Source organism: Bos indicus x Bos taurus, chromosome 10 (genome assembly GCF_003369695.1).
Source record: "Bos indicus x Bos taurus breed Angus x Brahman F1 hybrid chromosome 10, Bos_hybrid_MaternalHap_v2.0, whole genome shotgun sequence".
In the NCBI taxonomy this organism is placed as follows: Eukaryota; Metazoa; Chordata; class Mammalia; order Artiodactyla; family Bovidae; genus Bos; species Bos indicus x Bos taurus.
This window is the reverse complement of record NC_040085.1, coordinates 30,001,920-30,026,723: the sequence shown is the minus strand read 5'-3', so window position 1 is coordinate 30,026,723 and position 24,804 is coordinate 30,001,920. Positions and strand designations below refer to the sequence as shown.

Here is a 24,804-nt window from a genome sequence, read left to right as displayed (position 1 = left end):
CACCCGCCCTCCCCTTTCCTGTGCTCTTGGCTTATTGGCCTCAATGAGTCCCTGCACTGCAATGCAAGGAGCCCCACCAAAATAAAGAGGAGTGAGCCCCTCTGTGTGAGCCCACACACAAAAAGATGACAGGACACGCAGAAAATGGTCCTTTTCTAAATTAATACAATTTCTCAAATTTATTTTTTTCTTAAAGAAGTACTTCTAATCTCTGTCAAAAGGGAGGTGAGGAAAGGTCCTCCCTCCCTTGTAAACACTGAAATACAGATCTGAGAAACCAGGGTCGACACACACAAAAAGTGCATTTTACAAAATATCAACTAAAATATATTTTACATGAATTATGCTTCCACTGAAATTCTACCAGCTGCATTTTCAGGTTCGAAAAATATTTCCACATCTAAGAGATTCAAAAGCATTTAAGTTCTGGGCAGTGGACCCCGCCTCCCTGGAGGAGGCCTGACCTCCCGCTGGGTGAGGCTGGGCTCCTTAGCAGCTCCCACTCTGCCACCCTCTCTTACTCCCCCACCCTCCTTGACTGATGTTTTCCTCCAAACAGCTTATTCAGTAAGAAGGGACCCAAGTTTCTTCCCTTGGGGTTTGAGATTGGGTTTCCCATGTGTGAATTCACCTCTGAATGGTCCAGGCCTCACCTGAGCCTGGTGACTAATCAGGAGGAGCCATCTGCTCAGGGACAGGGCAGGGCTGGGGACTGCTGGGTGTGCCCTCAGGGTTTGCTTCCACCTCCCTCTCCAGCTTCTGCCCAACCGTCCTCACCCAGTGCCACCTCCTCAGCCTGTGGGGTCCGTGTCTGCCCCTCTCTAGGGGAGGGGGACCCAGTGCTGCCCTCCTTGGCTCCTGTCCCCAAGGTGGTACCCTGCAGAACTGCTGAGCATGCGCCCAGCGCCAGGCCCAAGCCACGCTCCCTCTCCCCGTCAGGCTCCTCTTTGGTACAAATAGGAAAGAACCAGGCTGCTCCAGCCCCCACAAAGTGCCCCAGGGCCAGGGCCTAGTCCTGGCAAGGACAGCAGGGGGCTGAGCCTCCTAATCTACTCTGGGGAGCGGCATGAGGTGAGAACAGGGCCCCTTGGCAACAGGAACAAACTAAAAATGCAGGTCCTTAGCTCCTAGAGTGAGTGGCTGCAGCTCAGCAGGTCTGTGGACTGATACAGTGTTGATTCTTGCTGGGATGTAAATTAGTGCAATCTACAAAAGACTAGGGAAAGGGGTGTCAGAGGCAAAGGGAGCCACAGCACTCCTTTGGTTTGATTTCAGGTGGGTGTGGCTTGAAGAGTCATGTGTGAAGTTCTGCAAGAGGTTTCCTAGAACCTCCAAGTGTAAGGCAAGAGGAGAAGTCTTCAATAAATCAGGTAGCAATTTTCCTTGCCCCCTGCCCCCACCCCCTCCCAGCTCCCTTCTGCTCTCCCAGACATGACAAAGCCCGCGTTAATCAGTTAACTTCTGGGCAGCCAGACCTGCTGGGTGGCCTTCACCAGGAGGTGGACAGGAAGCTGACTCCCACGAGGGGGCCACACCCATGACTGTGAGGGCTGGTAACTTGTCCCAGCACCAAGGGCTACTGCAAGGGCAAAGGAGGAATGCCGGAGAAAGGCCCCAAGTCCAGGAAGAGAAAGTCAACGCTCTGGGAGCCAGACACTGGCTCTCCAGGTCTCAAAGGAATGGGCTCGGAGCTGTGCTAGAATCTGGGAGAGCCTGGTCCCAGGCTAATGGGGAGGCAGCGGGTCACAGTGGGTGAGGTAAAGCTGGCTCCCATGCCCCCTTGAAGGGCCCAGGGGAGGATAAAGAAGGGCATGGTTCCTGAAGGACCTTCCCCCAGTCCCTCCAGGGCCCATGCCCCTCAGGCTTGGCCCAGCCTCAGGGAAGACTGCTTCTTTAGGAGCCTCTGCCCATGGACCCCAGAGAGGCACCCTGGGCCAAGCTGAAGGTTCTGATGCTTTTCTTATACCCTGGCCTCCCCTTCCCTCCCATGGGGCCCAATCCCACAGGGGCCCCTGCCCTCCCCCACAAGAGAACCACAGGCCAGCCACCTTGAGCTCCTGTGGCCCCTTAACCAAGTGCTGTGCTTCAAGCAGTGCCCCCTGCCCTGAGCCCCATTTGCCCGTGGGCAGCCCCAGCATGGGTGTGAGGAGGCTACTGGGGGTTCTTGAGGATGCGGCCATGGCGGAAGTCATAAACATGGCGGCAAAGAAACACCAGCTCAGGGTCCGTGTCCTCGGGCACTGTGCGGTGTGGTGGGGTGGAGTAGTCCACAGATGGGGGCACCAGTGCTGTCTTTCGGCTGGGGAGCCCCTCGCCCCGGCGCTTGGCCATGGCACAGAATCTGCAGTGACACACCATTCACAGCTGTCTTAGCAGGAAAACCAGTTCCTTCCCTACCCTGCCCAGAGAGCAGGACATCCCCTCCCACCTCCACAAGGGCAGCTGCTGCCTCCATTCCTGTCCTGGGGTTTATGCCCTCTCTGCCAACCACCACTCCATCTTCTTGGTCACTGGGGACCCACACCTACCGAACCTCCCTACCAAACACCTGCCAATTCTCCTTGATTTCCTTCTGACAGCAGTATTGTGACCATCCCCACCCCTGAAACTCTGTCCCAATTCACTCTGCCTCAAAACGGGAACAATTTTATTTTTTTCCTATAAAAATCAGATGATGGAAGCAGACTGGAAAAAAGTTCTAGGAGGTCAGGTCCAATGAGTCAAATCCCCTTGGGGATCACAGGCAACCCACGAATAGTCTGGGGAGTCTGAGGGGAGAGGCAAGCCAGAGGTACAGGGCGCCACCCACCTGCAGTACTCAGCAAAGGTCAGCACATAGCACTTCTCTTCGATGCAGGCTACACTGTTCTGGTCTTGATGTCGCGATGCAAAGACTTCATTCTGCAAAGGCTCAAGGGGAGACAGAAGGAGGTTGGCTACCAGGGTGGGAAGCACCTAACTCCAAGAGCAAGATGGACATGAACTCTGCTGGGACTCCTGACCAGAAATAGATTAACTCCAGCTAGTGCCCAGGAAGCCAAGGAGCTTCCCTGGAATTTCAGCCTAACCGTTTTCATCAAACAGCCCAGGGCATTCCTCCTAGGTCCTGTCCTTCTCAGGAGGAGCCAGGTGCCTACTCCGGCCCCTGACTGACATCAGCCTCCTGACCCCCAACAACTGTGCACATCCTCCCGGTTAGAGGAAAAAGGTCCCAGCAAGGGGAAAAAGAGCAAAAGGGAGTCCAGTCTGGGGGTGGAGCAACGACACCCAGATGGCATCACCTCTCCGAGTGCAGGGCTTGGGAGATACCCAGGTGTGTCTGGAGAGTGTTCCCTCCCCTCCCTCTCACGCTGCAGACACTAAAGGTGTGCACTCCCCCTTCCTGTCACCAGGAGGACGTATATACTTGTTCCCATTCTGGCACCCCCTGCCTTAGGGGGCCCCTTTCTGCCCCGCCTTTCAGGACAAAAGACCCACTGAAACATGAACTAGGCAGTGTTAGCAAAAGAGGCTACAACTCAGGCCCTTCCCCAGGTTCTCTGTGTCCAAGGTGACAAGTCCAGGGACCGGACCAGCCAGGCTGCTGCCCCATACCATACTCTCCATGCCCCTGCCTCCCCGCCACCAGGTAGCTCACCTCGTGCATGCTGGGACTACGGCCACCCTGTAAGTGCTCTGGTCTGTAATACCACAAGAGGCTCATCATCAGCTCTCCTGAGGGAAACAGAAGCAATCAGGGCTTGAGCTGACAACTCCAGAATGGCTGAGATGGGCAGGCGGGCTGGCCACCTGCCCTGGAGGCTCATCCAACTTCAAAGCCTGGGCCAATCCTGTGAGCTCTGGCCACCCCATCCCCTGCCTTGGGCCAAGTCTGGTAACTCAGTGGCTGAGAATGCTGTTAGGCGTGGAGGAAGGAGAAAAAGGCACTGACAGGTGAGGCAGGGTGATGGGTGCCCGGTCCCTGATAGCTGCAAAGGTTAATGAGCTGATCCAAGCCCAGCCCAAGGCTGTCTGCAGCCCTGAGCAACAGACAGATGCTGGCTTAGAGGGAGGCAGACTCTGCTAAGAATGCGGGACACTAGTGCCCGGCTGAACTCTAGGCAGGGGGTACCTGATTCGGGGTTCTCCCAGAGGGCAGAGATCTTGGCCACATAAGGTGTGGACGTCTTCCGAGGGCCTGACTTGAGCAGGACAGTGTCCCGGACTCGGATCGTCTCTCCATGCCGCTCCACTGCCTGGTAGCTCTTTCGGATGGCTGGTTCCGGTTCATCCTGAGCAACAACCCAGTGACACAAACAAGGCTTGTGGGGCCACACTCAGCACGGGGAGGGAATGACATCGTTTCCCTCTGTGATCTCCTCAGAGCACTCAAACCACTGAGGACAGCAGACTACAAAAGCAGTGAATGCTCTGTCCCCTCCTCCCTGAGCCTGGCTTTCGGGGCAGAGTGGGAGAAAGGGCGATAAATGAGAGCAGAGGTAAGAGAGTGACTCGAAACTTCTGGGGCTGTGTCTGAACACCTGACCCCTGACAGCCGGCTTTCGCGCTCCAAGCCCCCAGCACCGGGCGGTCCTCAAGTTTCCTAATGGACAGTCTGACTTTGACTCTTAAACCACCACGGTAAGTGGCGAAGCCTTGGGCAAATTATTTAATCTACTGCTAAGCCTGTCTTCAAATGAGGGTAGTTACAGGACCACAGAGTGCGGCGTACCTCACAGGGCAGTGGCGGGGATGAAAGCGGATAATGCATGCAAAAATTTCACTCAGTCCTGGCCCCTCAGAAGTGCTCAATACATTTTAGCCAACATTCTTCTCATCATCCCAGACATTCCTGTGTCACTAATTTCCTATGCTTATCCCCATTTCCACTGTACATACTTATCCAAAAAGTCTCCAGGGAAGTCCTCTACTTTACAATCCAGGAAGAGAGGTGAAGACTCATCAGGAGGCCTCTCTGAGAGTCAGTGATGGAGATGGAAGCCACCAGCTGTGACTGACTGTGTATTCCCTGACTCCCCAAGGCACAGGGCACCGGGTCAGGAGGGGCTGGGGGAGCAGGCTGGGCCAGCGTGATCACTTCCCCAGGGTAAAACTGAGCTGGAACCCCTTGTCACCTCTCAGAGTGGCCAGAGACAGGGGTGGCTGGGAACCACCTCACTGCAGGTCCTGTGTCCCTGCCACCACCCTCCCTTCTCCCCATCGGCTGGGAGCTGGCGCTCACCAAGACATAGACGGCCTTCTCGCAGGCAGCCCCGACGGGCACCCAGCCATTAGTGCGGCGGCGGCGACGGCGGCGGGGGCGTGGGCGCTGGACGCGAGGCTGCTTGGGGTGGCTGGGCCTGCGGGCGGCCTTGCTCCGCGCAGTGTGCCTACAGCTGGAGCCCGTGCGCAGACCTGACTTGGAGCCACTAGGAGGCTTGGCGCTCTGAGGGCACGCACGGGCTACTGTCTGGGGCTCCGAGGTGGGTGTCTGAAGATGGGGGACGGGCTCTGCTGCAGGTGGCACGCTGGGCACAGGGCACCCCAGGAGGGGGTGGGCAGGTGAGGCAGGGTGGCCGGCTGCCGGGAGAGGAAATTCCAGCTGGCCCAGGGATCTGCAGCCTTCTGGGAAAATGAGAGAGGGAATCAAGGCAGGTAAGGACAAGCAGTGAATCCCCAGCACCTCTGCTTTCACAGCCTGAAAGTGAAAGTTGTTCAGTTGTGTCTGACTCTGCGACCCCATGGACTATACAGTCCGTGGAATTCTCCAGGCCAGAATACTGGAGTGGATAGCCTTTCCCTTCTCCAGGGGATCTTCCCAACCCAGGGACTGAACCCAGGTCTCCCGCATTGCAGGCGGATTCTTTACCAACTGAGCTATCAGGGAAGCCTGCTTCCATCTTAATTCTAAGTGTGAACCCAAGGCCAATGCAGTGGCAGGTGGGGTCAGAGGCCCTTAAGGTAGATGATCAGGGACTGCCAATGGTTTTCCTTGACCTTGGGAGACTGGCCCATAGCCATCTCCATCTCCGCTTCTAGCCTGAAAGAAGTAGAATGGGAATAGCATCTCTAGCTCTGACTTAATATTCCTTTTCTAAAGGCCTCCACAGTGATTGGGAACAGGGGATCTGAAGCTACATGAGGATGGGAGTCCCTGATCTGCCACTCGCCAGCTGTGTGACCTCAGGCAAGTCACTTTACCTCTCAGTGCCTTGCCACAAAAGCAGTCATTTCAAGTATCATGTAGTATGTCCTAGGCATTTTTCTATCAACTCATCTCATCCTCACAACAAGCCCAGGAGGTGGGTGCCACTACTCTCCTTTTACAATTAAGGAAACTGAGACACAGAGCAGTTACTGGTTTGTCACACGATCGATCACGTGGCTGGGGAGAACATTTCAGTCTGGCCACAGAGTCTGTGCTCAATTAACATGCTGTATGGCCTCCAATATATAAAGCACCAAGAACAAGCACCTGGCACATGGTACTTACCGGTGTCCCAGGGCAAAGGGCTAAGGGTCTTGGGTCCCACGGGTTAGGTGACTAAACTTAGGGAGTGGTACAGAAGAGAAATAAAAGCCTAAGAAGAAGCCTGTTCTCATTTCTCCAGAGCTCCTACTCACGCCAGAACCTGAAACAACCAGTCTGGCGAGAGTCAAGCGGTCTATTAAGTTGTTTTATAGACCCCTTCGAGAAGGGCTGTGGAGGAGAAGGCAGAAAGCCCTGAGAAGGCATGGCCCCTCACTTCACCAGCAGCATAGCAGACATCCTGGCCAGCATGGCTCTGGTCATGTCATTTCCACCCAGAAGGGAGCCTGGAGAGGCATGTGAAGACACTCCTGCCAGTTTGGGGGCAGAGAGATCACTTAGGGCTGTCTCATCAGCTACAGCATGAGCTCTCAGTTGTCTGATCTTGCTGAGAAGGTACACACCAAAGCCAGAGGCCCCAGCAGCAGCCTGTCTGTTCTCCGGGTGTACCCACCTGGTCCACACCTAGCAAGGTAATACTAAGTCTGAGCATTACTTCTCTTTCAAGGCCTGTACGGCCAGGATGAAACTACCCTAATACAGCTGGCACCACCTACCAGGCCTGTATCCACCATCCCTCCCATGGATACTGCACTTGGTTGGCAAGCAGATGGTCTGGGTTCCTGGGAAGTAATGAATTCTAGTTTTCCTCAAGAAAGGCAAAAGGGACATGGGAACAATATGGCACAAGTGCTAATTTCAACATCTATCTTGCTACTCAAAGTCTAAGAATGGGTATCCCAGTGGGGAGGCAGGAGAGACTGTCCTCGCCCTTTCTACCACCACAGCGCTGCCAACTGCCAAGGTGAGAAACCTCTACAGACAGCGGGGACACAGCAGGGCTGCTGAGAACTAAACATGGGCCTCTTTCCTGGGAATTTCCTAGGCTGATCGCACAAAATCAGGGGAATCCGCCCTTCTCAAAACCCCTTGCCTTCCCATGCAGTTGTAGATGCCAAGACACCCCACCCCAGTCCACGGCCCACTCTCCTGGAACACCGCATCTCAGAGATGCCCTGAGATACCCCACCTCTGGGAAGGCATACCTGCTGCAAAAGGCATTTTGTAGGGGCAGCCGCCACAGGTAGTGCCGATGTGGGTAAGAGACGTGGACAACATTTCACAGATGCTGTAGCCATTCGCTCCAGTATCCTCGTCGGGGCAATAGCGAGAACCCCATGGAGGGTGCTGGAAAGGGGTGCCTGCAGGCACTGAGCTTGGAGCCAAAAGAAGCCCCTCGTTAGGTGCAGCCACTGGGGACAGCTTGCCCTCAGGGAGCATAGGGCAGGAAGAGTAGCCCCCACACTGCAACCTGTCTTGGCTGCAGTACAGATAGAAGTTGCCCAATGCGGTGAGCTCAGGCCGACCATACAGGCCATTGTAGTCAGCAGGGTTGCCAGGCATCGGGAGCGGGGAGAGTTGCGGTGTGGGGAACGAGGGCTGGTGCAGTTCCTGCTTGGGGGCAGGTGACTCCTCGCCTGGGCGCCCAGGCTCCGGCTTCAGGGCTGCCTGGCCCCCCATCAGCAGGGGCAGCTGTGGGCGCAGCCCTAAGGGGCTCTCCAGAGCCTTGCTCAGGGGCTGGTAAAGTGGCTGGCTGGCTGGCCCACGAGGCGGGGAAGATGGCCAAGGCTCCTCGGGGCACCCTTGCCAGCCGGGTGGGCCTGCAGCCTCCCCAGAGCTGCCAGCTCCCTGTCGGGCCTTGGGATAGTTCTTGCTGTTGACCTTGGCCCACTTAGGCCTCAGGCCCTTGGGTGCTGATGGCTCCGCAGAGTGCCCATCTGCTTCAGGGTGGGCACGAGGCGGCCGCAGGGGGAGCTCCCGCTCCTGGCTCAGCTTCAGGAAGGCAGCTGCATTCAGGCTGGCCAGCCTCTTGGGAGTTGGATCACCATCTCTGCGGGCCCCTTCATCCGGTGCCGGCTCTGGAGACAGGTCCCGACTTCCTTCTCCGAGGTTCCCAAGCCGGGGCCGCTTCTTAGAGGAGGCCCAGCCTCCAGTAGCCCGGTCACGGTCCCGGCTGCGGTGGGGGTCTCCTCCTCGGCTGCGGCGAGTGCCCACCAGGCTGCTGGTCTCCTCCCGCTCCAGCAGCAGGTTATTGAGGGCCTCGGCATTGAGGGAGGCCAGGCGCCGCTTGCGGGGCTGTGAGAGGGCAGTGTCCTCGCTGGATGGGGTTGGGCTAGGGGGCTTGGGCAAGTCGGGGGGCAGCTCATCAGCCTCATCTGCGCTCCGTGGACCAGCCACATTCTCCAGGCGGGTCAGCAGCACTTTGCAGGTCTTGGGCTTCTCGGGAACTAACGGGCGCTTCCGCAGTGGGTAGTTCTTGCGGCGCCCTGTAAGATGCTCCGAGCTCTCAGGAGGACCTGGCTCCACGCCCTCTGCCCGCTGCTCCACACTGCTGCCTTCCATTTGCAGGGGCTCCTGGCGGCCTGTAGGGCCTGAACTCAGCATGGGAAGAGACTTCCTCCGAGTGTGTGTCATGGAGTATCTCCAACCTGCAGGACAGAAACAGGCAATGAGAGAAGCCTGTCCTGGTCTGCCTTCTTCCCCACTGAAGCCCTTCCAGCATCCGCTGCAATAACTCTGGCCTACCCTCACTGCATTTCCAGCCTGGATTTTCTTAGGACCCCTCTTCCAGAGTGCAAAAGTCTAGTGGGGTCAGGCTACCAGCAGCTGTGCATGGACTGGCTACCCCACTTTCCTCTGAACCAAGCACCTGGGGAGCCTATGGCGCGATGCAAACCCAGAGTCAGAAGACAGAAAAGGCTGGGGACAAAATATGCAGCTGTTTCCACCTGTTTTTCTCCCACTGGATATTCATCACAGGACAGGAAGAGACTCTGAGACACTGAAGCAGGATAGGAGCTTGGGTGGTGGGAGTCCATCTAGTCCCTCAAAGATACTATCAATCCCTCCCCCTTCCTGGGGCCTCGGAGATTGTCCAAGGAGGATAAGGAGATGGACAGTGAGAAGCTGAGATGAGGAACCTGCCTGCTGGGCTGTGGAGAACGCCAGGTCTAGTCTGTGAGGACACCTGCCTGGCAAGTACAGTGGATGGCCATAACCTGGGTATTGCTGCAAAGCCCCCTGAAGGATGAAGGCCTGTCACCCAGCCCCTGGAGCCAGCCCCACCTTAGTTCAGATTCCAAACAGCCCAGTACCTGGGGGAGGGATGGCAGTAAGGTTGGGGCCAGGGTTCCCAGGTAGGAGACCCACGGACCACACTCTAGACCTGTGGTACAACCTTAAAAGCCCACCAGCCACCAAGAGCTGGGAAAAGAAAGTACCAAAGGGAAGAACTGACTCAGGGGACAAAGCTGCTCAGCCATGTTAGTCCAGCCCTTTTTATCAGGACTCCCTCCAGGTAGGCAAGATGCCAGAAAGGGGCAGGATGGAGGAGAGAATCACTGGAAACCTAGAGCCCCAGGACAATGCCCATGACCAGGCATCACCCCCTAAATGTGCATGGCAGACACCCCCACCTCCCACATACCTGGGCCCCCCTGAGTCTCCTCCTAAATGAAAAAGTAGGCTGTGTGCAGGAAGCTGGCATGGCATAGCCACTGAAGAACTGAGGGGCGGGGTGGGCGGGTGCCTCCCCGGCCCTTCCCCAGGTGGTGGTCTGTTCACTCTCTACCTATACTCCAACAAAGCAAGGTGATGCCAAGTAAGGTGTCAGACTGGGCTCTGCCCTCGCCAGCATTCTGCGACCCCACTCCGGCTTTTCAGCTTAATTTCCCTACTGCTATTGTTATTCACTCTCACTCCACAAGAGGAGCTGGGAGCAGTCGCTGCAGGGCCAGGATTTAACCCTGAAAATCCCAAGTCCTGAGCCCTTCCAGTAACTCCTGTGGCCTTGGGCCAGTGTCTGGGATCACTGGGTCTCTTCTCTCCAGAGATAAGCCAGGCTAGCCGAGAAACAGTGCTTCGAAAACCAGGCTGAGGGCAGCGTGGGTTTCCCTCACCCCTGAGAACGAACTTGGAAAACTGGAAAAGGGAGGCAGCATGCCAGGCATTGCTCTGGCCACGTGCGGGGACCTGCATATCCAGAGACCAGGCCCCAGGCAGGACAGAGAGTCACAGAAGGCAAATCCATTCATTCCTGAAGCACAGACTGCAGTGCTCCTGAAAAATTCCAGGCATCTGCTAGGCTCCCTAAGACTCTTTCTTGCTTCTCATCAGGGGGACCACCCATCCCTGATTGCTCAGCACGCTTATTAGCAATGCCTCATTTCACCTTCAAAAGCATCCCAGGTGCTTACAACCCTAGGCCCTTCCCTCACTGGCAGGGCACCCCTGTGCGGAGATGAAGGAGCAAGAACAAGGAGAAAGACATCTGTACTTCCTGGACAAGTCCGCACCCAGGCCTCCTCCACTCCCAAAAGGCCTGGAGAACAGGGAACAGATCACACAGCTGAGCAGGGGCCAAAGCCCCTCAACAGGCCCCAGGTTACTACAGCAATTAGCCTGGGAATGGCTGGTGGCCAAGGCTGAGGTCACCTGGCCTTTAAGGACATTGACACTAAGTGCAGAATAAGGAGGGGTAGATGAGAAATGGAAAGCGAACAGAGGGAGGTGTTTTCAAGTCTGGTCAATGAAGAATTCTTAGCAGACCGAGGAAGGACTTGGTCTGTTCTCCACCCCTAGTTGGCTGGTAGACCGGCCACATGCATGGATGGCCCAGGGATTCTGGGATACTTGGTCCCACTCAGTCTTTCCCTCCTAACATGAAAGATTAGGAGAGGAGCCTTCCACTTTCTGGAGCTGTCCCCAGAACCTGAGAACTTGTTTCCTGCAGAGGATTCACTCTTACATCTCCCTCTCAGCCCTCCAGTCCCTCAGGGACACTCACTGTCCCTGAGGCTAACGCTCCAGGGAAGCCTCTAAATCACAGGGTGCAAGTCACATTTCCAAATCAAGCATAAAGGCCTCCTGCAAGCCTCCCCTGAATCTGCCAAATCTTGTCACCCGCAGAACAACTCCCAGCTCTCATGTGGTGCCTAAGGCAGCCACGGCACTCCCCCACAACCCCCCAGGAGAGGCTGGGGTCTCTGCTGCCTACCACACTCACTCCAGGCTGAAGAGAGTGAGTCATGCTTTGAAGCCAGATGGACGTGTGAGAACTTCGGCAGCAGCTTTTCCCTGGGTGGGGCTGGTTGGAGGGGGCGCCCAGCCTGCCACGGCCCCTCTAACCTGCAGGGGGGCCTAGCTCAATGGGGGAAGATCCCATTGAACCAGGAAAGCTTGGTTTCCCTTCCAGCCCTGCCAAGCCCCCTGCCGTCTGTCTCTCCCACTTACAGACTAGGAACTTCCTACCACTGCCAACACACCACCAGGGTGCCTAGGTTCTCGGACTACCTTCCTCTTCTTTGGGAAGCCCTGTCCTCCCAGGGACAGGTAGTCTGGGCCCCCTTGGGAGAAGGTTCCTAGGAGAGACTCCCTAGGGCATATTACAGCTTGCCGAGACCATGTCAAGCAAGCTGTCACTGAAGAAAACCAGTCTGACAGCTGCCATGAAGCACAGTGGCCGGCTGGTGGTCCTCAGAGCCGAAGACACATTGAATCACAAGTTGAATCCAAAATCACAAGTCTGCCTGGCTGGGTGAAGTTATCTCCACAGAAACAGAAAAAGGGGAGTTTGCCCTCAAACTGTAGCAGCACCTTATACCCAGCCTCCACCACCCACTAGGCCAGGTGGCGCACACCCCAAGGTACTGTGTCTGAGAGCAGGTCAAAGGCCTGGAGGAGATGGGCCACGGGCACCAGAGGGGAAAGGAGGAGGGAGGTGGGGGCCTGAATGAGCAGATAAAGTCTGCTTCACTCCTGCAGAGACTGCACTGGGTTGGAAAGTGGCCCTCAACCCTGCCAGTAGGTCTCCCTAAATTACCCGGCTCTAGACCACACCCCCACCTCACCCTTAGGGGTTCAGGACCCATGTCCCCCCCAGTGCTCTTCCTGAAACTTCTCTTACCACTACACTTTAAATTTTGGCTTTCGGTCTTTTTGGTTTATTCTTAACGGGAGGGAGTACTTGAGGGGGGGGTCTTAGGCAAGAGCTGACCAGGTGGCCCCTTAGGTGAGGGTCAAGAAAGGCCCTGTCCCAAGCCACCTCCCTACAATTACACCTAAAGCCACGCAGCTGGCACCGAGCTAAGCACTGCCCACCTCTGCAATCTCTTTTGGAAGAATCCCCACCTCTCAAAGGAATAATACTTTTTCATGGACACTGAGTTTCTTGAAGCTTCTATCAGAAAAGAAAAGCAGCAAAAGCACAAAGGCAAGCTACTGTTCTTTTAAACTCAGTTGATGTTATTTCATAGAAAAACAGAGAGGTGAAGCTGCCGAAATTCTTGTGATAAAGCCAGATAAAGATGCGGCTGATTTCTCTTGAATCCCCCAGAGCTGGTAAAATGGAAAAAACCAAAGCTTTAAGTCAGGTAGACCTGGATTTAAATGCCAAGTCTGCCCATCATGAATAACTTACTTAAATTTGCTGAACTTCAGATTTCTCATCCCAAAGAGACACATCAGAAGGAACCTTACTTAAGAGTGCTGGTGAGAATGATACTAGTCACCACGCAGGAGCCAAGCAGAGTAGGAACCCGGCAGGCCAACATCCTGGGGATCCCACAGACAGGGGAGGGCAGCCCAGCCGTGGCCCTCAAATCCCCACACCAGGAGTCCAGAGCCAGCGGGGGTGGTGAGAAATCTGAAAATGCAGCCTGCATCTGAACCCTGCCCTGCAACTGTTCCACTGAAAACCCCTGAGAGTCCACCCCAGGGAACACGGCAGTGCCACTGCTTTCCCGAGAAAGACCCAGTGTGAGGTGAACTGCGAGGGGCTCGGTTTACAATGCAGCGAGACGGCAGGGGCAGAAACTGTATCCCACAGACCCTCAACAACTGCTCCAGGCCTCCAAGAAACAAGAAAGGCGAGATCTTCAGATGCTAAAGACCCAGGGGATGGGGTCAGAGAGCATGCACTGCCTGCTGCCACCATCTGACTGTGGCTTCAGCACAGGCACCCAGAGAGAGCAGAAGTCTTGGCTCTGGCAGCTCAGAGCTCAAGCCCCAGGGTTCTGCCCCTGAGGAGAGAAGGCCTCCCTGGTGCCCATTCAGCCTCACTTGCTGTGGGTACTCGATTCACTCTGCAGTCAGGCTGGGCTCCTACAAACACCTGGGCAGGAAGTGCTGCGGCCAACCAAAGGGAACTGGCCTGACCCGTCTGGATGCGGCTGGTTTTATAGGCTGCCCCCGGGGTCTGGCGACCATCTGAGGAGCTGGGTTCACCTGGCCTGGAGGCACCAAGCCTATCTCCGGTCTGTCAGACCACCTGCTCCTCACAATTCACACTGGGGGCTCCCAAAAGCCCAGAGAGGTGGGAGCAGTGGTACAGGAAAGGTCCACCCCTACCAGACACAGGGTCCAGTGTGGCAACCAGCCCAGTCCCACAGCCCTAGCGTTGGCTACTCCTGTTCACTCTGACCCTCCCTACAGGAGCGCCCAGACACACAGGTGTCCAGAACCTCCAAGAACTTCTGGCTCTGGACACAAAGTCAGATGTCATGCACGTGTGTGCTAAGTTGATCCGTATCCGACTGGTAAAGAACCCGCCTGTCAATGCAGGATATGTAAGAGACGATGGTTCAATCCATGGGTTGGGAAGATTTCCCTGGAGGAGACCATGGCAACCCATTCCAGTGTTCTTGTCTGGAGAATCCCATGGGCAGAGAAGCCTGGCAGGCTACAGTCCATAGGGTTGCAAAAGAGTCAGACATGACTGAGCGACTTAGCATGCACACACAGGAATACAGGAACAGTAGAATAGGTGGAATCTCCTCTTTCTCACTGGAAACAGTCAGTTCCTAGTCTTAGGGCAAGGCCCCTCCTGCAGGGAGGGGGCTGAGAGTAAGGCAGACAAGACCTACCCCTTGGATCTAGAAGTCAATCTATACACACAGCCCCCTGAGCTCGGACAGTGGGCAGAGAGCATTGTATTTAGTCATATCTCAGTGCTCTGCTCTAAGAAACTCAAATCTGACAAATTAGAAGGTAATCACATGCAATACAAAACTAGTCTTTAGAGGCTTTCTTTTAAAGGCACAAGTCCTTGCCAAAGGCGACTTGCCTTCCCCTAGTTTCTTTCAGGTGCCCTGCTCCAGTGTGCACCAGGCAGACCTCCCAGGGCAGGTGTCGGTCTAGCTAAGCCAGAGCGCCCGCCACTCATGCCCAGGCACATGGCACCTCTTGTGACCTTTGCTCATTCGGCCAACATTTTGCTGGCCCCTCGCCACAACTCAGCGAGGTGAGACCCACACAGGGCTGGAAGCCACTTTATGCCGCCACTAATCCCAAGTGGGCTTGATCAACGAACAGCTTGAACTTCACGAACCCTGGTTTCCTTATCGACACAGCAGAGTTGTGAGCACCCGGTAAATAAGAATGGTATACAACAATGGCGATCAACACAAGCTCATTCTTGCCCCCTACGTGTCAAGTTATCAGGCAAAGAGCTGAAGAAAAATGCAAAACAGACTGGAAATGCAAAAATGAAATGAAAAAATGCAAAACTGAGAAACTGGAGCTTGAGCCGGTAGGAAGACAGAGGACAAGAGTGTGTGAGAGGGCTGTGGCAGAGTGCTCAGAGCTCAGTGGAGAGAGCTCAGCTCCAAGGCAGCTTCCCAGAGGGCACACCCGAGCCAGGACTTCCAGCTTCTTCCTGAGGGGCTACTTCATGCCAGGTGTACCAAGCCCAGTGGGAAATGGGTAGCAGTCTAGAAAATTTGCTTCACAAACATTTGCAAAGGGCAGGAGACAAAGGCAACTTTCCCCAGACTGCCCACCACTGGCTCCATACAGGATTATTCCAGGCTGAGGGACAGTGGAGCTCTGGGCTAAGTCTCCTGCAGACCCTCCCCCTCTCAGACTCAGTCCCCTGCCAGAAGCAAATCTCCCGCTGGGGCAGGACCTATTTGTTCCTGGCGGTGAAAGTGCTGAAGAGATACAGCAGGAACAGGGCCACAGAGCCTCAAGGCTCAGCAACAGGCCCACCAGGAGGAAGCCTCAAGAACTGATGCCCTGTTCTCCATAAAACACAACAGCTCATTAGCTTGCTCCAGGCACTTGCCCAGGAATGGCAAAGGATATGTGGCTGGTTCAACCACCAGGACACTCCAGGAACCAATAACTTAGATGTCTAAGATGGCTTGCCAAGACCAGAGGTGCTATCTAGTATCTTGAATGAAGAAACTGGCCAACCAGGCCAACATGGGAGTTCGGCCCTCGGGCTTCCCAGCGAAGTGCTGACCTCCTGAATGAAACAGCCATGGGGAACAAGACCCAAGACCAGGCCTTCCCAACATTCCGCCAACACCAACAGAACCACAGGCAGCCCCTACTAGAGTTACAGGCACCTAACCTGAATATCTCACTAATTAACTAAGTGTTTAGTGCCACTCCCATTATGCAAGCTCTACCAGGACAGGCAGGGTCTGCCTTCCTTACCAGTAAATCTCATCCATAGGGCTTATTAAGAGCTTGCTGAACAAATGAAGATCTAGCTGCCCACCTGCTTCCCTTCATATAACATTTCTACCCTAGACTGATGGCACCACTTGGAGCCCAGGACAAGAAACTCTGACCTCAAAGCTCTCCCTCATCCCCAGGAGTCCACCATGCCTCTTCAGTGTAATCCACAGTTCAATGGGCTACTTTAGGAATTCTCTCATGTTACACAGCACAACCTTCTTCCACTACCATCCTTCTCTCTCCCAACCTGCCCAGCTATCTCGGGAGACTATTTCTCTCATTCCACATCTTACAGTCACCATCACTCTCATTCATCCTTGCCACTCCCCACCCCCTGGGGGCTGTTATCATTTCATCCTAGCAAGGAGAAAACAGAAGCACAGAGAGGTAAGAGAACTTGCCCACACTCCCGCACCATCAAGGGTGGAGGCAGGGCGGCTGGTGTCAGTCCCCAAGTCCACGCCCCGAACCGCAACACAGGATGGCTGCTGAGTCACAGGCCAATAATCCTGCATGTGCAATTTTGCTTTTCTGAGCTGTTTTAAGTATTGGCATTAACACATTATTAGTTTTTCCTGATTTTTCACAACAAGGGAATTGAAGATGTACTACAATTAAATGGCATCTATGTACTGGTCAGGGAACATATACATAATTTTACAGACTGTTATTACAGAAAAGTCTACTCAAGGTTCTCAGTATGTTCTTAGATGCACTTCTAAAACAAACCCATTTTATATCCTTGAAAGGGGTAGGGGCTGCAAAGACAGGTTTTCTTGATTTTACAGTAAATCTAGGAAAAGAATCTAGAGTCCGCCCCCCCCCCCCCCCCCACCTAACCACGTCTCTTGAATCAAATGAAATCTCCAGCATGAACTGCAATGAAGACTGAAATTTGGTCATCACACTCCAATCAGCCATCTTAATATTCAAAGACATATTACCTGACCTCTTGGCTACCTCTTTGGGCTGAATAAATTCAAGTCCTTCCAATTCTCCCTGATGATCATCTCTTACAGTCATTTCATCTATTTTACAATTTTTTCTACACTCTGTCCAAACTGTGTGAAACCCTCCAGGCAGAGAACAGCTCCGCCCCCAATATTGAGACAGGCTTGCCAAACCTGACTCCATCTTCCATTCTGATATACACATCACAATATCCTGGCATCAAGCAGCACCCTAATACCTTTCCTGTGTTATCTACAAAGATCCTCTAAAAACTAAGAATTCAACTCTAGGGCATTCCCTGGCGGTCCAGCAGTTAGGACATGATGCTTTCACTGCCGGGCTGGGGTTCAAATCCTGGTTGGAGGACTAAAGTCACATGGCATGGCCAATAATAATACACCTCTGAACCATCTGACCAGATGAAAACGTGATTAACAAACTGAATTTTCTCCAGACACTTTTAGACACTCAGCTGCAGTTGGAGAAGGGCTTAAGTGTGGGCCACCCCTCTCCTCTTCATGGAGGAAACTGAGAGCTGCATCTAAGGAGGGTAAGGCCTAAACAGGCTTTGAAGATGGGAGGAACTAAGGGTGGTCAGCACCGCTCCAGATGAGACCTGGGCATCACAGAGGCAGCAACACACCAAAAAATGTAGACCTTGAGTTTCTGCCTGGCTTGATCCTGTTAACTAAGACGAGTTACTTGTCATTTTTTTGTCCAGGTAACTTGGTTATTATGGTGCCTCAGAAATAAGTTCCTGTTTCAAACCTCAGGGAGGCTGAGAAAAAAGCCATTCTTTTACTCCTAATGCTTGCAGAGGATCTATCTCAAGGGTAGTGTTATTTTTATTATTATTATTTGGTGGGAGGCTGAGTCAGGTTAATAACCACCCAACTTTGCAGGTGTTTCTCACTGGGAAAAATGGAATCTGGATGAAAATCCTTCCCAGGACATGACACAAAGTCCTGGACATGACTTTGCCCTGAGGCCTGCTCACCAAACCCACAATCCTCAGACCCTCAGCTTCTAGACCAAGTTGCCTAGGGCAGGACAGCAATCCCTCCATTGGAACCCCAGGGCCAGGCTAGTGCTCAGCCACTCTGCAAAGCCAGCTCAGTGGAGCGAAGGGCACTTGCCTGGCCCTGAGCAGGCAGCCTGCAGCACCCCCGACTGCTGCTGCTCTTCCTCCCTTCTCCCTATTAGCTGGTTTACTGCTCATTAGTGGCAGAACCAGGAGGTGGGCAGGGGAAACATAAAGGAGCTGAAATTCAAACCAGTCTATTTTACTCCAGTTAGGTGCCTCCCATAAAACCGAGCAGGATTTCATCACCCAGGACCTCCCTGTCCCTTGTTCCTTGGAGGTCGAAGCAGCCTGAAGATGAAGTGGGAACCTGCAGAATCTCAGGACCCCAGGCCCCGGAAGCCTACGCTTCTAATCACTACAGGCTGTTGACTCCATCTTCTCAGGGTGAGGTGGCCCATCAAGGCTGGGGACCCGCAGAGCAGAGTGCTGGGGCTGCCCTCCGTGTCCAAGCGCACTCTTCTTGTCCCTAACAAAGTCCCCAGCACAATGGCAAGTTCACAAAGGAAGTGAGTCCTGCCAGACTATGCTAGCAAATTCCCATAAATGCTTGGGCCAGGGTAGTACTGCTTATGTAAAATGCTTCCCCATTGAGAGATGCTGCCTTATTTACATTCCTCACAACCCATTCATAAAACGGAGGCCCTTTAATGTTGGGGCTGTTCGTATAATGCTCCATAAACCCGGCAGCTTCAACTGGCAGCTTTAGTTTGACACAGGCTGCCTCTCAACTTTTTCCCCTTAAGATTTTTTTTTTCCCTCTTTAATGACTCACCTTGCGACAGGGCGCTCAGGCCAGATGTTGCCGGAGCAAGGCCAAGAGGAGTAAGAACAGATAAAAATGAAAACACACAAGCCCTCCTGAGTGCTGGGACGGAGAGGTGGAGAGAAATGAAAATAAATCGAAAATCCCCATAGAACTCCAATGTGAACTACTCATGTTGAAGGTTGAATCCCTTCCAGGTTTACTGAAACTTCCTTTAAGGATGTCAAAATGCTCCCGAACTTAAGCCTCTACAAACCAGAGATGGTGTGGAGGGATTTTTTTTAACCCCAAAGGAAAAGATAGAAGGTTCTTTCTGGTTTTTAATCTACATTGTGGATGAATAAAAAGGCAGAAAATTTCTCTGCTTCTTTGTAAAAGTGTTCCATGGGCTGCTGGATTTAAGAGGGGCAAGATTTGCTCAGAGTGAAGAAACTCAGACGAACCTCAGAAAAGAGGAAGGGCTGTGTTTTAGGACACACAGAGAAAACAGCCTGAGCAGCTGAGAAGAGAGGCCAGGAGATTCATTCAGAGGTAGCCTGTCTCCTGCTACTGTAGAAGCAAGGAGGAGAGAACTAGTACAGATTTTTTTTTTTTAATTGACGGGGGAGCGGTCTGCATTGCCATGGCAACTGTGAGGGGTGGCTTTCCCGCTTAGAAGGGAAATGCTGGTCCATTAATCATCAAACTGGGGCACAAAAGGGAGGTTTGGGGGAAAGGGGGTGGATGCAGAATTTATTTTTTCCACTGTTTAGACTCAAACCAGTCACCAGTCCCCTCTCCCATCTCCCCATGGTCCAGGGTTGGTAGTAAACAAAAAATGGAAGTTCCAAGAGAGCTGGGATCATAGCTGTCCTTTCTGATGGGTCCAGTGTGGGGCCGATCATGCCTCCCATGTTAGCGATGCCCCTATAAACATCTCCAACATCAGTCCCCAAAGCCCCATTCACAGGCCAGACCAGGAATCTTTCTCTTCTGCTCTCAGCATCGCGTTTTCTCCCCTATTTACACCCAGGATTGAGAAGAGATAAAACATATGGATTCATTTAGCATGGACAACAAGGAAAATTGCATAAGAGCAGCAAAGCCGGGTGGGGAGAATGGCCTGGTGAGGTAGGAGGAAAACAGGATTACAGCCCTTTTCCAATTCATGTCTATATGGTGTCATGTGAGCAATCCACAGGACAGACTCTTCACCAGCTGGAAAATCAGAAGCAATCATTTGCTCCCCATGCTAAAGCACCCCAAACACACCCTATGTATGTGCCTTAGGCAGAAAAGGTCGGAAACCACCGAGGACTCCATACTCTCTGGAGTTCTGGGGAAACAGAAGGGAAGGTTTCCCCTCTGCTCCCACTCAACTAAGCAGTCAACTGCTTTTATTCATTCAATAAAAATGACATGCACAGCACTGTATCACAAATCCTGGAATACTCACACACACACAGGTTTAATACTCATACTGTCCTTATCCTTAAGAAACTTCCAACGGACAAAAGCACTCAAGAGGATGCCATGTTATAAAACCCAGGGTCACAATCTCAGAGGCAAGCAACGCTAGCCTGGAGTGGTCTGAAATGAAGAATGAGTAGGGTTCAGGCAGGAGAAGGAGGCAGCAAGGGACTCTTAACTGGGGACAACTGGGGAAGTCAAGAGGAGCAAAGATGCACGGTGATAAACCTGCTCAGCACATCAGGGCTAGGGGAAAGCCTTAAGGGACACTGTCCAGGATGAGACTGCAGGAAACGGGGAGTCACTGTAAGTTTGTGGGTAGGGGAGTGACATGGGGGAAGGAGTGCTTTATGAAGAATGATCTAGCAGCTGTGTACGGAAATGGATCAGAAGGGCCAATGCAAACAGGAGGGAAAGGAAGGCCATGACAACAACATAGGCCTGACATGGGAACAGCAGAGCAACAGAAAGGAAGAAAGAGAGGGAGATAGAAAGGAGAGAAACTCTTCACTGGCTAAATTCTACAGAGCAAACTCTTAACTACTTGATCTGACTTGCGTAAGTCTCCTGCCAGAGAGCCAAAGAGGGAACCATTGTTTTGGCCATTCTCCTTTCTGTTCTGGTGGCCAGAGCAGGTCACCCCCTTCTGATGCCCCCAGAAGAATCACATGCACACTGGGTAGCCCCACAGAAGACACAAAGACCTTGAGATGCTTCATCATCCTCTGGATCTTAGACATACAATTAAATTCCCTCAGAAAAAAACTTTAAGTCTCCTGCATGAGGTAATACCTCCCTTTCTTTCCCACAAGCCTCAACTCCACCCAGGCTGGGGTCTAGACCCTCCTGGGGAGAGGGACAGAGGGTGGCCATGAATTAACTCCATGCTCAGACTAAGCAGGGGTGACAGGCTGCTTTCCCAAAGAGGGATTACACTCAACCACAGCTGGGAGCAGCTCATCATCAAAACCTTCCCCCGGTGGGACCCGGATTTTTAACAAAAGTCTACACTCTAAACACCCTGAGTCTGTTTTTGTGGTCCCAACTCTTCCATTAAATATGGGATCACAAGATAGAGCACAGGAACTCTTGAGTGGGTTTTTACAACTGGAAAAACAGCACCCAGCTTGGTCACTGGTGGGACAAAAGGGGCTCACGGCTTAAGCCACTGGTTCCCAAATGTCCTCTAGTTGGTCAAGGACAGTGGTGTTCCTCCAGAACACACGGTCTCTCTAGGGCCCTTTTCACTCTTTTTCAGAAGGCACGGGCGTGGCAAGGGTGGGAGGAAAGTCTCTCAGGGGATAGGAAACCTTTTAAACTTAATCATTAAATTCCTGCCTCAACTCAGCTTCTCCTTTCTCTCTGTGAGTACCTTCTTTCGCTAAAGAAAAGTGCTGAAGACGGTTGTCCAGGAGCACTTCTGGGAGGTATCTCCTAGTCCCCAGTCCAACTGGTCTTCTGCCCTCTTAAGACTAGTGACAACAGGACACTAGGAGATGTCCCAGGTGGGATTAACCTTTTGGGCAGACTCCTCTCGCTGAAACACCTCATTCCTGGCAGGCTCGAGAGCTCCTCACCGAACTGTTTCTTGGGCAAGTCCAGCAACCGGGTCGCCACTGGCCAAGCCCACCGCGTGCACACCCCCACCTCTGCCCCACTGGCTCGACCCCACTCTTTCCAAAACAGCAAGTCGATCCGAGACTGGAATAGTGAGCCAGTGCCGCAGCTCCTCCCGGCGGTCGCCCCGGCCCCCGCAATCCCCGGGGCAGAGTCCGGCCCGGTCGCCCGCCCCTCGGGGTGGGTGGCTCGGACCCGCTCCCCTCCCCGACGCCACCACCTGCGCCCGCTCCGGCGCCGCCTTTGTCCGGCGCTTCGCCGCCAAGCGGGCCCCTCGGGCCCGACCTGACCCGGCCCCCGGCCCCGGAGAAGAGGCGGCGAGGCGGGCAGGGCAGGGCCAGGCCCGGCCGCGAGCACTGGGTCCCGCTGTCACTTGGAGGCGGTCTGACAACTTCGATCCCCCCGCCCCACCTCGGACTCGGCCGCCGCTCCGCACGGTCCTCGCCGGGCCTCCCGCGGCCCACACTCGCTTCTCGAACCGGTTCCTTTCCTTCTTCGGCGCCTCCCTTCTTCCCAGTCCGATCAGGTCGAGTCTATACTACCCCCCGCCCTGGCGTGGCCCCCATCCCCTGCTCCCCCATCCAGCAATAACCGGTCAGCTCCCAGCGCGGGAGGGCGCCCCCCACCCTGTGCGGGAGATCCCGCGGCGCCGCCCCCGGCCGCGGCCCCTTGCCTCAGGGACCGCGATGGGGGGAGGGGGCACGGGGGGGCGGGGGCCTCGCCGCCCGCGCACTCGGAGGCGAGCCGGCTCCGCCGAGGCCAAGAAACGACCGGCGTCCTCCCGCCCTCCGCGGCCCGGGACGCCCGCGCCGCCGCCACCCGGCCAAGCTGCCACCCGGCGGCCGCCACCCACCCCGCCCCCGGCCTGCGAAGCGGGCGGCCCCCGGGGGCTGTCACCTCGAGGCGCTCCGCGCTCCCCGATGGCGGGACCGTGGCGCCGGACCCGGGGGAGAGAGGCGGCGCGAGCGAGCGGGCGGCCGCACCTGCTTCGCGTCGTCCGTCCGTCCGTCCCTTCCCGGGCTGGCGGGGGCGGCGGCGCTGCGCGCTCGGTGGGGCGCGCTGACGGGCGACCGGTCCTCTCCCCTTCACTCGTCTGCCTCCCTCGTTTGCTCCCGCCCGCCCGCTCGCCCCTTCCCCCCTCCTCGACCGAGGCCCCTATCTCACCGGGACGGCGGCGCGGACGGCGCGGCTCTGGGCGCCCGCAGGCCCCGGCCGGGCTGGAATCCGGCGGCTGGAACCCCCCGGGGGCGCTCAATTCCCGGGCTCCACGCTGCTGCGTCAGCGCCTCCTCCTGGGGGCCGGGGCCGGGCGGGCGGAGCGGGGGCCGCAGCCGGGCGGGGCCGTCGGGGGGGCGGGCGCGCCTGGCCGGGGCGGGCGGACGGCGGGGGCCGGACGGGCGGGGCAGGCAGCCGGACGGGCGGGCGGCGGGGGCCGGGCTCCGGGATCCGCTACGCCGCTCGCGGTTCCCCCACAAACTCCCCGAGAGCTGAGCCTCCGCCGCCCTCCTTCCTGCTTCCTCGTCCCCAGCCAATCAGCAGCGCGCCCCTCTGCCAGCTCCGCCAATCAGCCGCCCCGCCCTGCGCTGGCCCCGCCAGCCAATCCGGCCCTCGGCTCCCCCTCCCGGTCTCCAACCAATCAGAACCGTGGGTCGGTCGTCCCAACGCAGGGGGCAGCACGAGGCGGCCGGGGGAGGCGGTGCGGGGAGTGGTGGGGCCTGGGGGGAGGGGTACGGTGCCAAGGGTGGTGGAGGAAGGTGGTTTTCTTTGCCGGCTTCTTGGGTTTTCTCATCTCCGGAACATGAGCCAGTATCCCATGGTGACCCGACCCTGGAGCCCCAATCCCCTAGCTGATACCCCCCACCCCGAAATCTAATCTCACCCCCCCTGGCGGTCACCTCTCTCCATCCCTCGTCCCCCTTCTCCTCTCCAACACCCTCGGGAGAAAACTGCGGGCCGAGGACCACCCCCACGCTCGCCAGCGGCTGCTGCCCCCAGGGCAAAGCTTCGGGAAGATCAGCTGAAAATCAAGCGAGGACAACCCCCCTTTCCCGCAGAAAGGGCCCCAGACTCCAACGAAAGGGCCCCGACTGCTGAGAAGCCCCTCCCGCCCTTGCCTCATCTTTCCGACTTCCCTGCCTGCCACGTCTCCTTTCCTTTCAAGCAAGGTCGGTCCTGGCTTGGTAACCCCTCACCCGCATCTCTTTTTCCTCTTTCTCCCCTTCACCTACCACCCCCCACTCCAGCTCCTAATTCACCCTTCTTAGAAGCAGAGTGTGGAACCCTCATCCATTTGCAGCCGACAGCAGAGCCTGGTCTGTGAGTCCTTGACACCCACACACCCTCTTCCACCACCGCGGGAACATCCGAGCTCTCCGGGGGAGGGAGGTGGGGGCGGGCAGCCTGACAGCCCAGGCTGGACTCCCTCCCTCGCGTCCCCAAGCGAGGATGGGACCAAGTGTGGACACTTACCTGGCTTCCCCCTAGTCACCGAATGCTGTGGCTCCGTCTCACACCCACAGACGTGCCTTTCCAAGCCCGAGCACGCTCCGCGGGGTCAGCGGGGTGGGTGGGCACAGCAGGCTGAGGTCACATGGAGGTGTGGGAGTCCTTGGGAGGTGCGGGAAGGGGCTGTGTCTTGGGCACCTTGTAGTGCCAGAGCCGGCCAAGGGCCTCACTTCAGCAAGCACTGGATGCGCACATAGTAGGTTCTTGAGAAATGCTGAGTCCACCCTAGAACAAAGCCTCATTCCCAATTCAGGTGGGGGAGGGGAGCTTTGGGAGGTAAAAGGAGGCGCAGCAAAAAGGGTAGTATCGAGTCACTAGAGCCTGGGAGTAGCCCAGGGAGAGACTGGGTGGAGGAACACCTCTGACAGAGAGAAGGACCCCAGTGCTGGGGCTCCTAGAGGAGAAA

General features: G+C 55.4%; 1 protein-coding gene across 7 annotated transcripts; it reads right to left on the bottom strand.

Annotated features, from left to right (window-relative positions):
• Positions 1-145: 145 nt before the first annotated feature.
• BAHD1 (bromo adjacent homology domain containing 1) lies at positions 146-23,221 on the bottom strand. Of its 7 annotated transcripts, none has more exons than XM_027553532.1 (7): positions 23,059-23,221; positions 7,555-8,997; positions 5,222-5,604; positions 4,112-4,271; positions 3,638-3,714; positions 2,810-2,910; positions 146-2,341 (listed from the first exon to the last, which is right to left on the bottom strand). In XM_027553532.1, the coding sequence occupies exons 2-7, from the start codon at positions 8,981-8,983 to the stop codon at positions 2,152-2,154; spliced, it is 2,340 nt and encodes a 779-aa protein (XP_027409333.1). In that variant the 5' UTR covers positions 8,984-8,997; positions 23,059-23,221; the 3' UTR covers positions 146-2,151. The 7 variants fall into 7 exon arrangements, with proteins under 7 accessions (XP_027409333.1, XP_027409337.1, XP_027409334.1 ...); XM_027553536.1 differs by having other exon boundaries at positions 2,810-2,901; positions 23,059-23,220; XM_027553533.1 differs by lacking the exon at positions 23,059-23,221 and adding an exon at positions 22,878-22,961.
• Between the last annotated feature and the right edge of the window lie 1,583 nt (positions 23,222-24,804).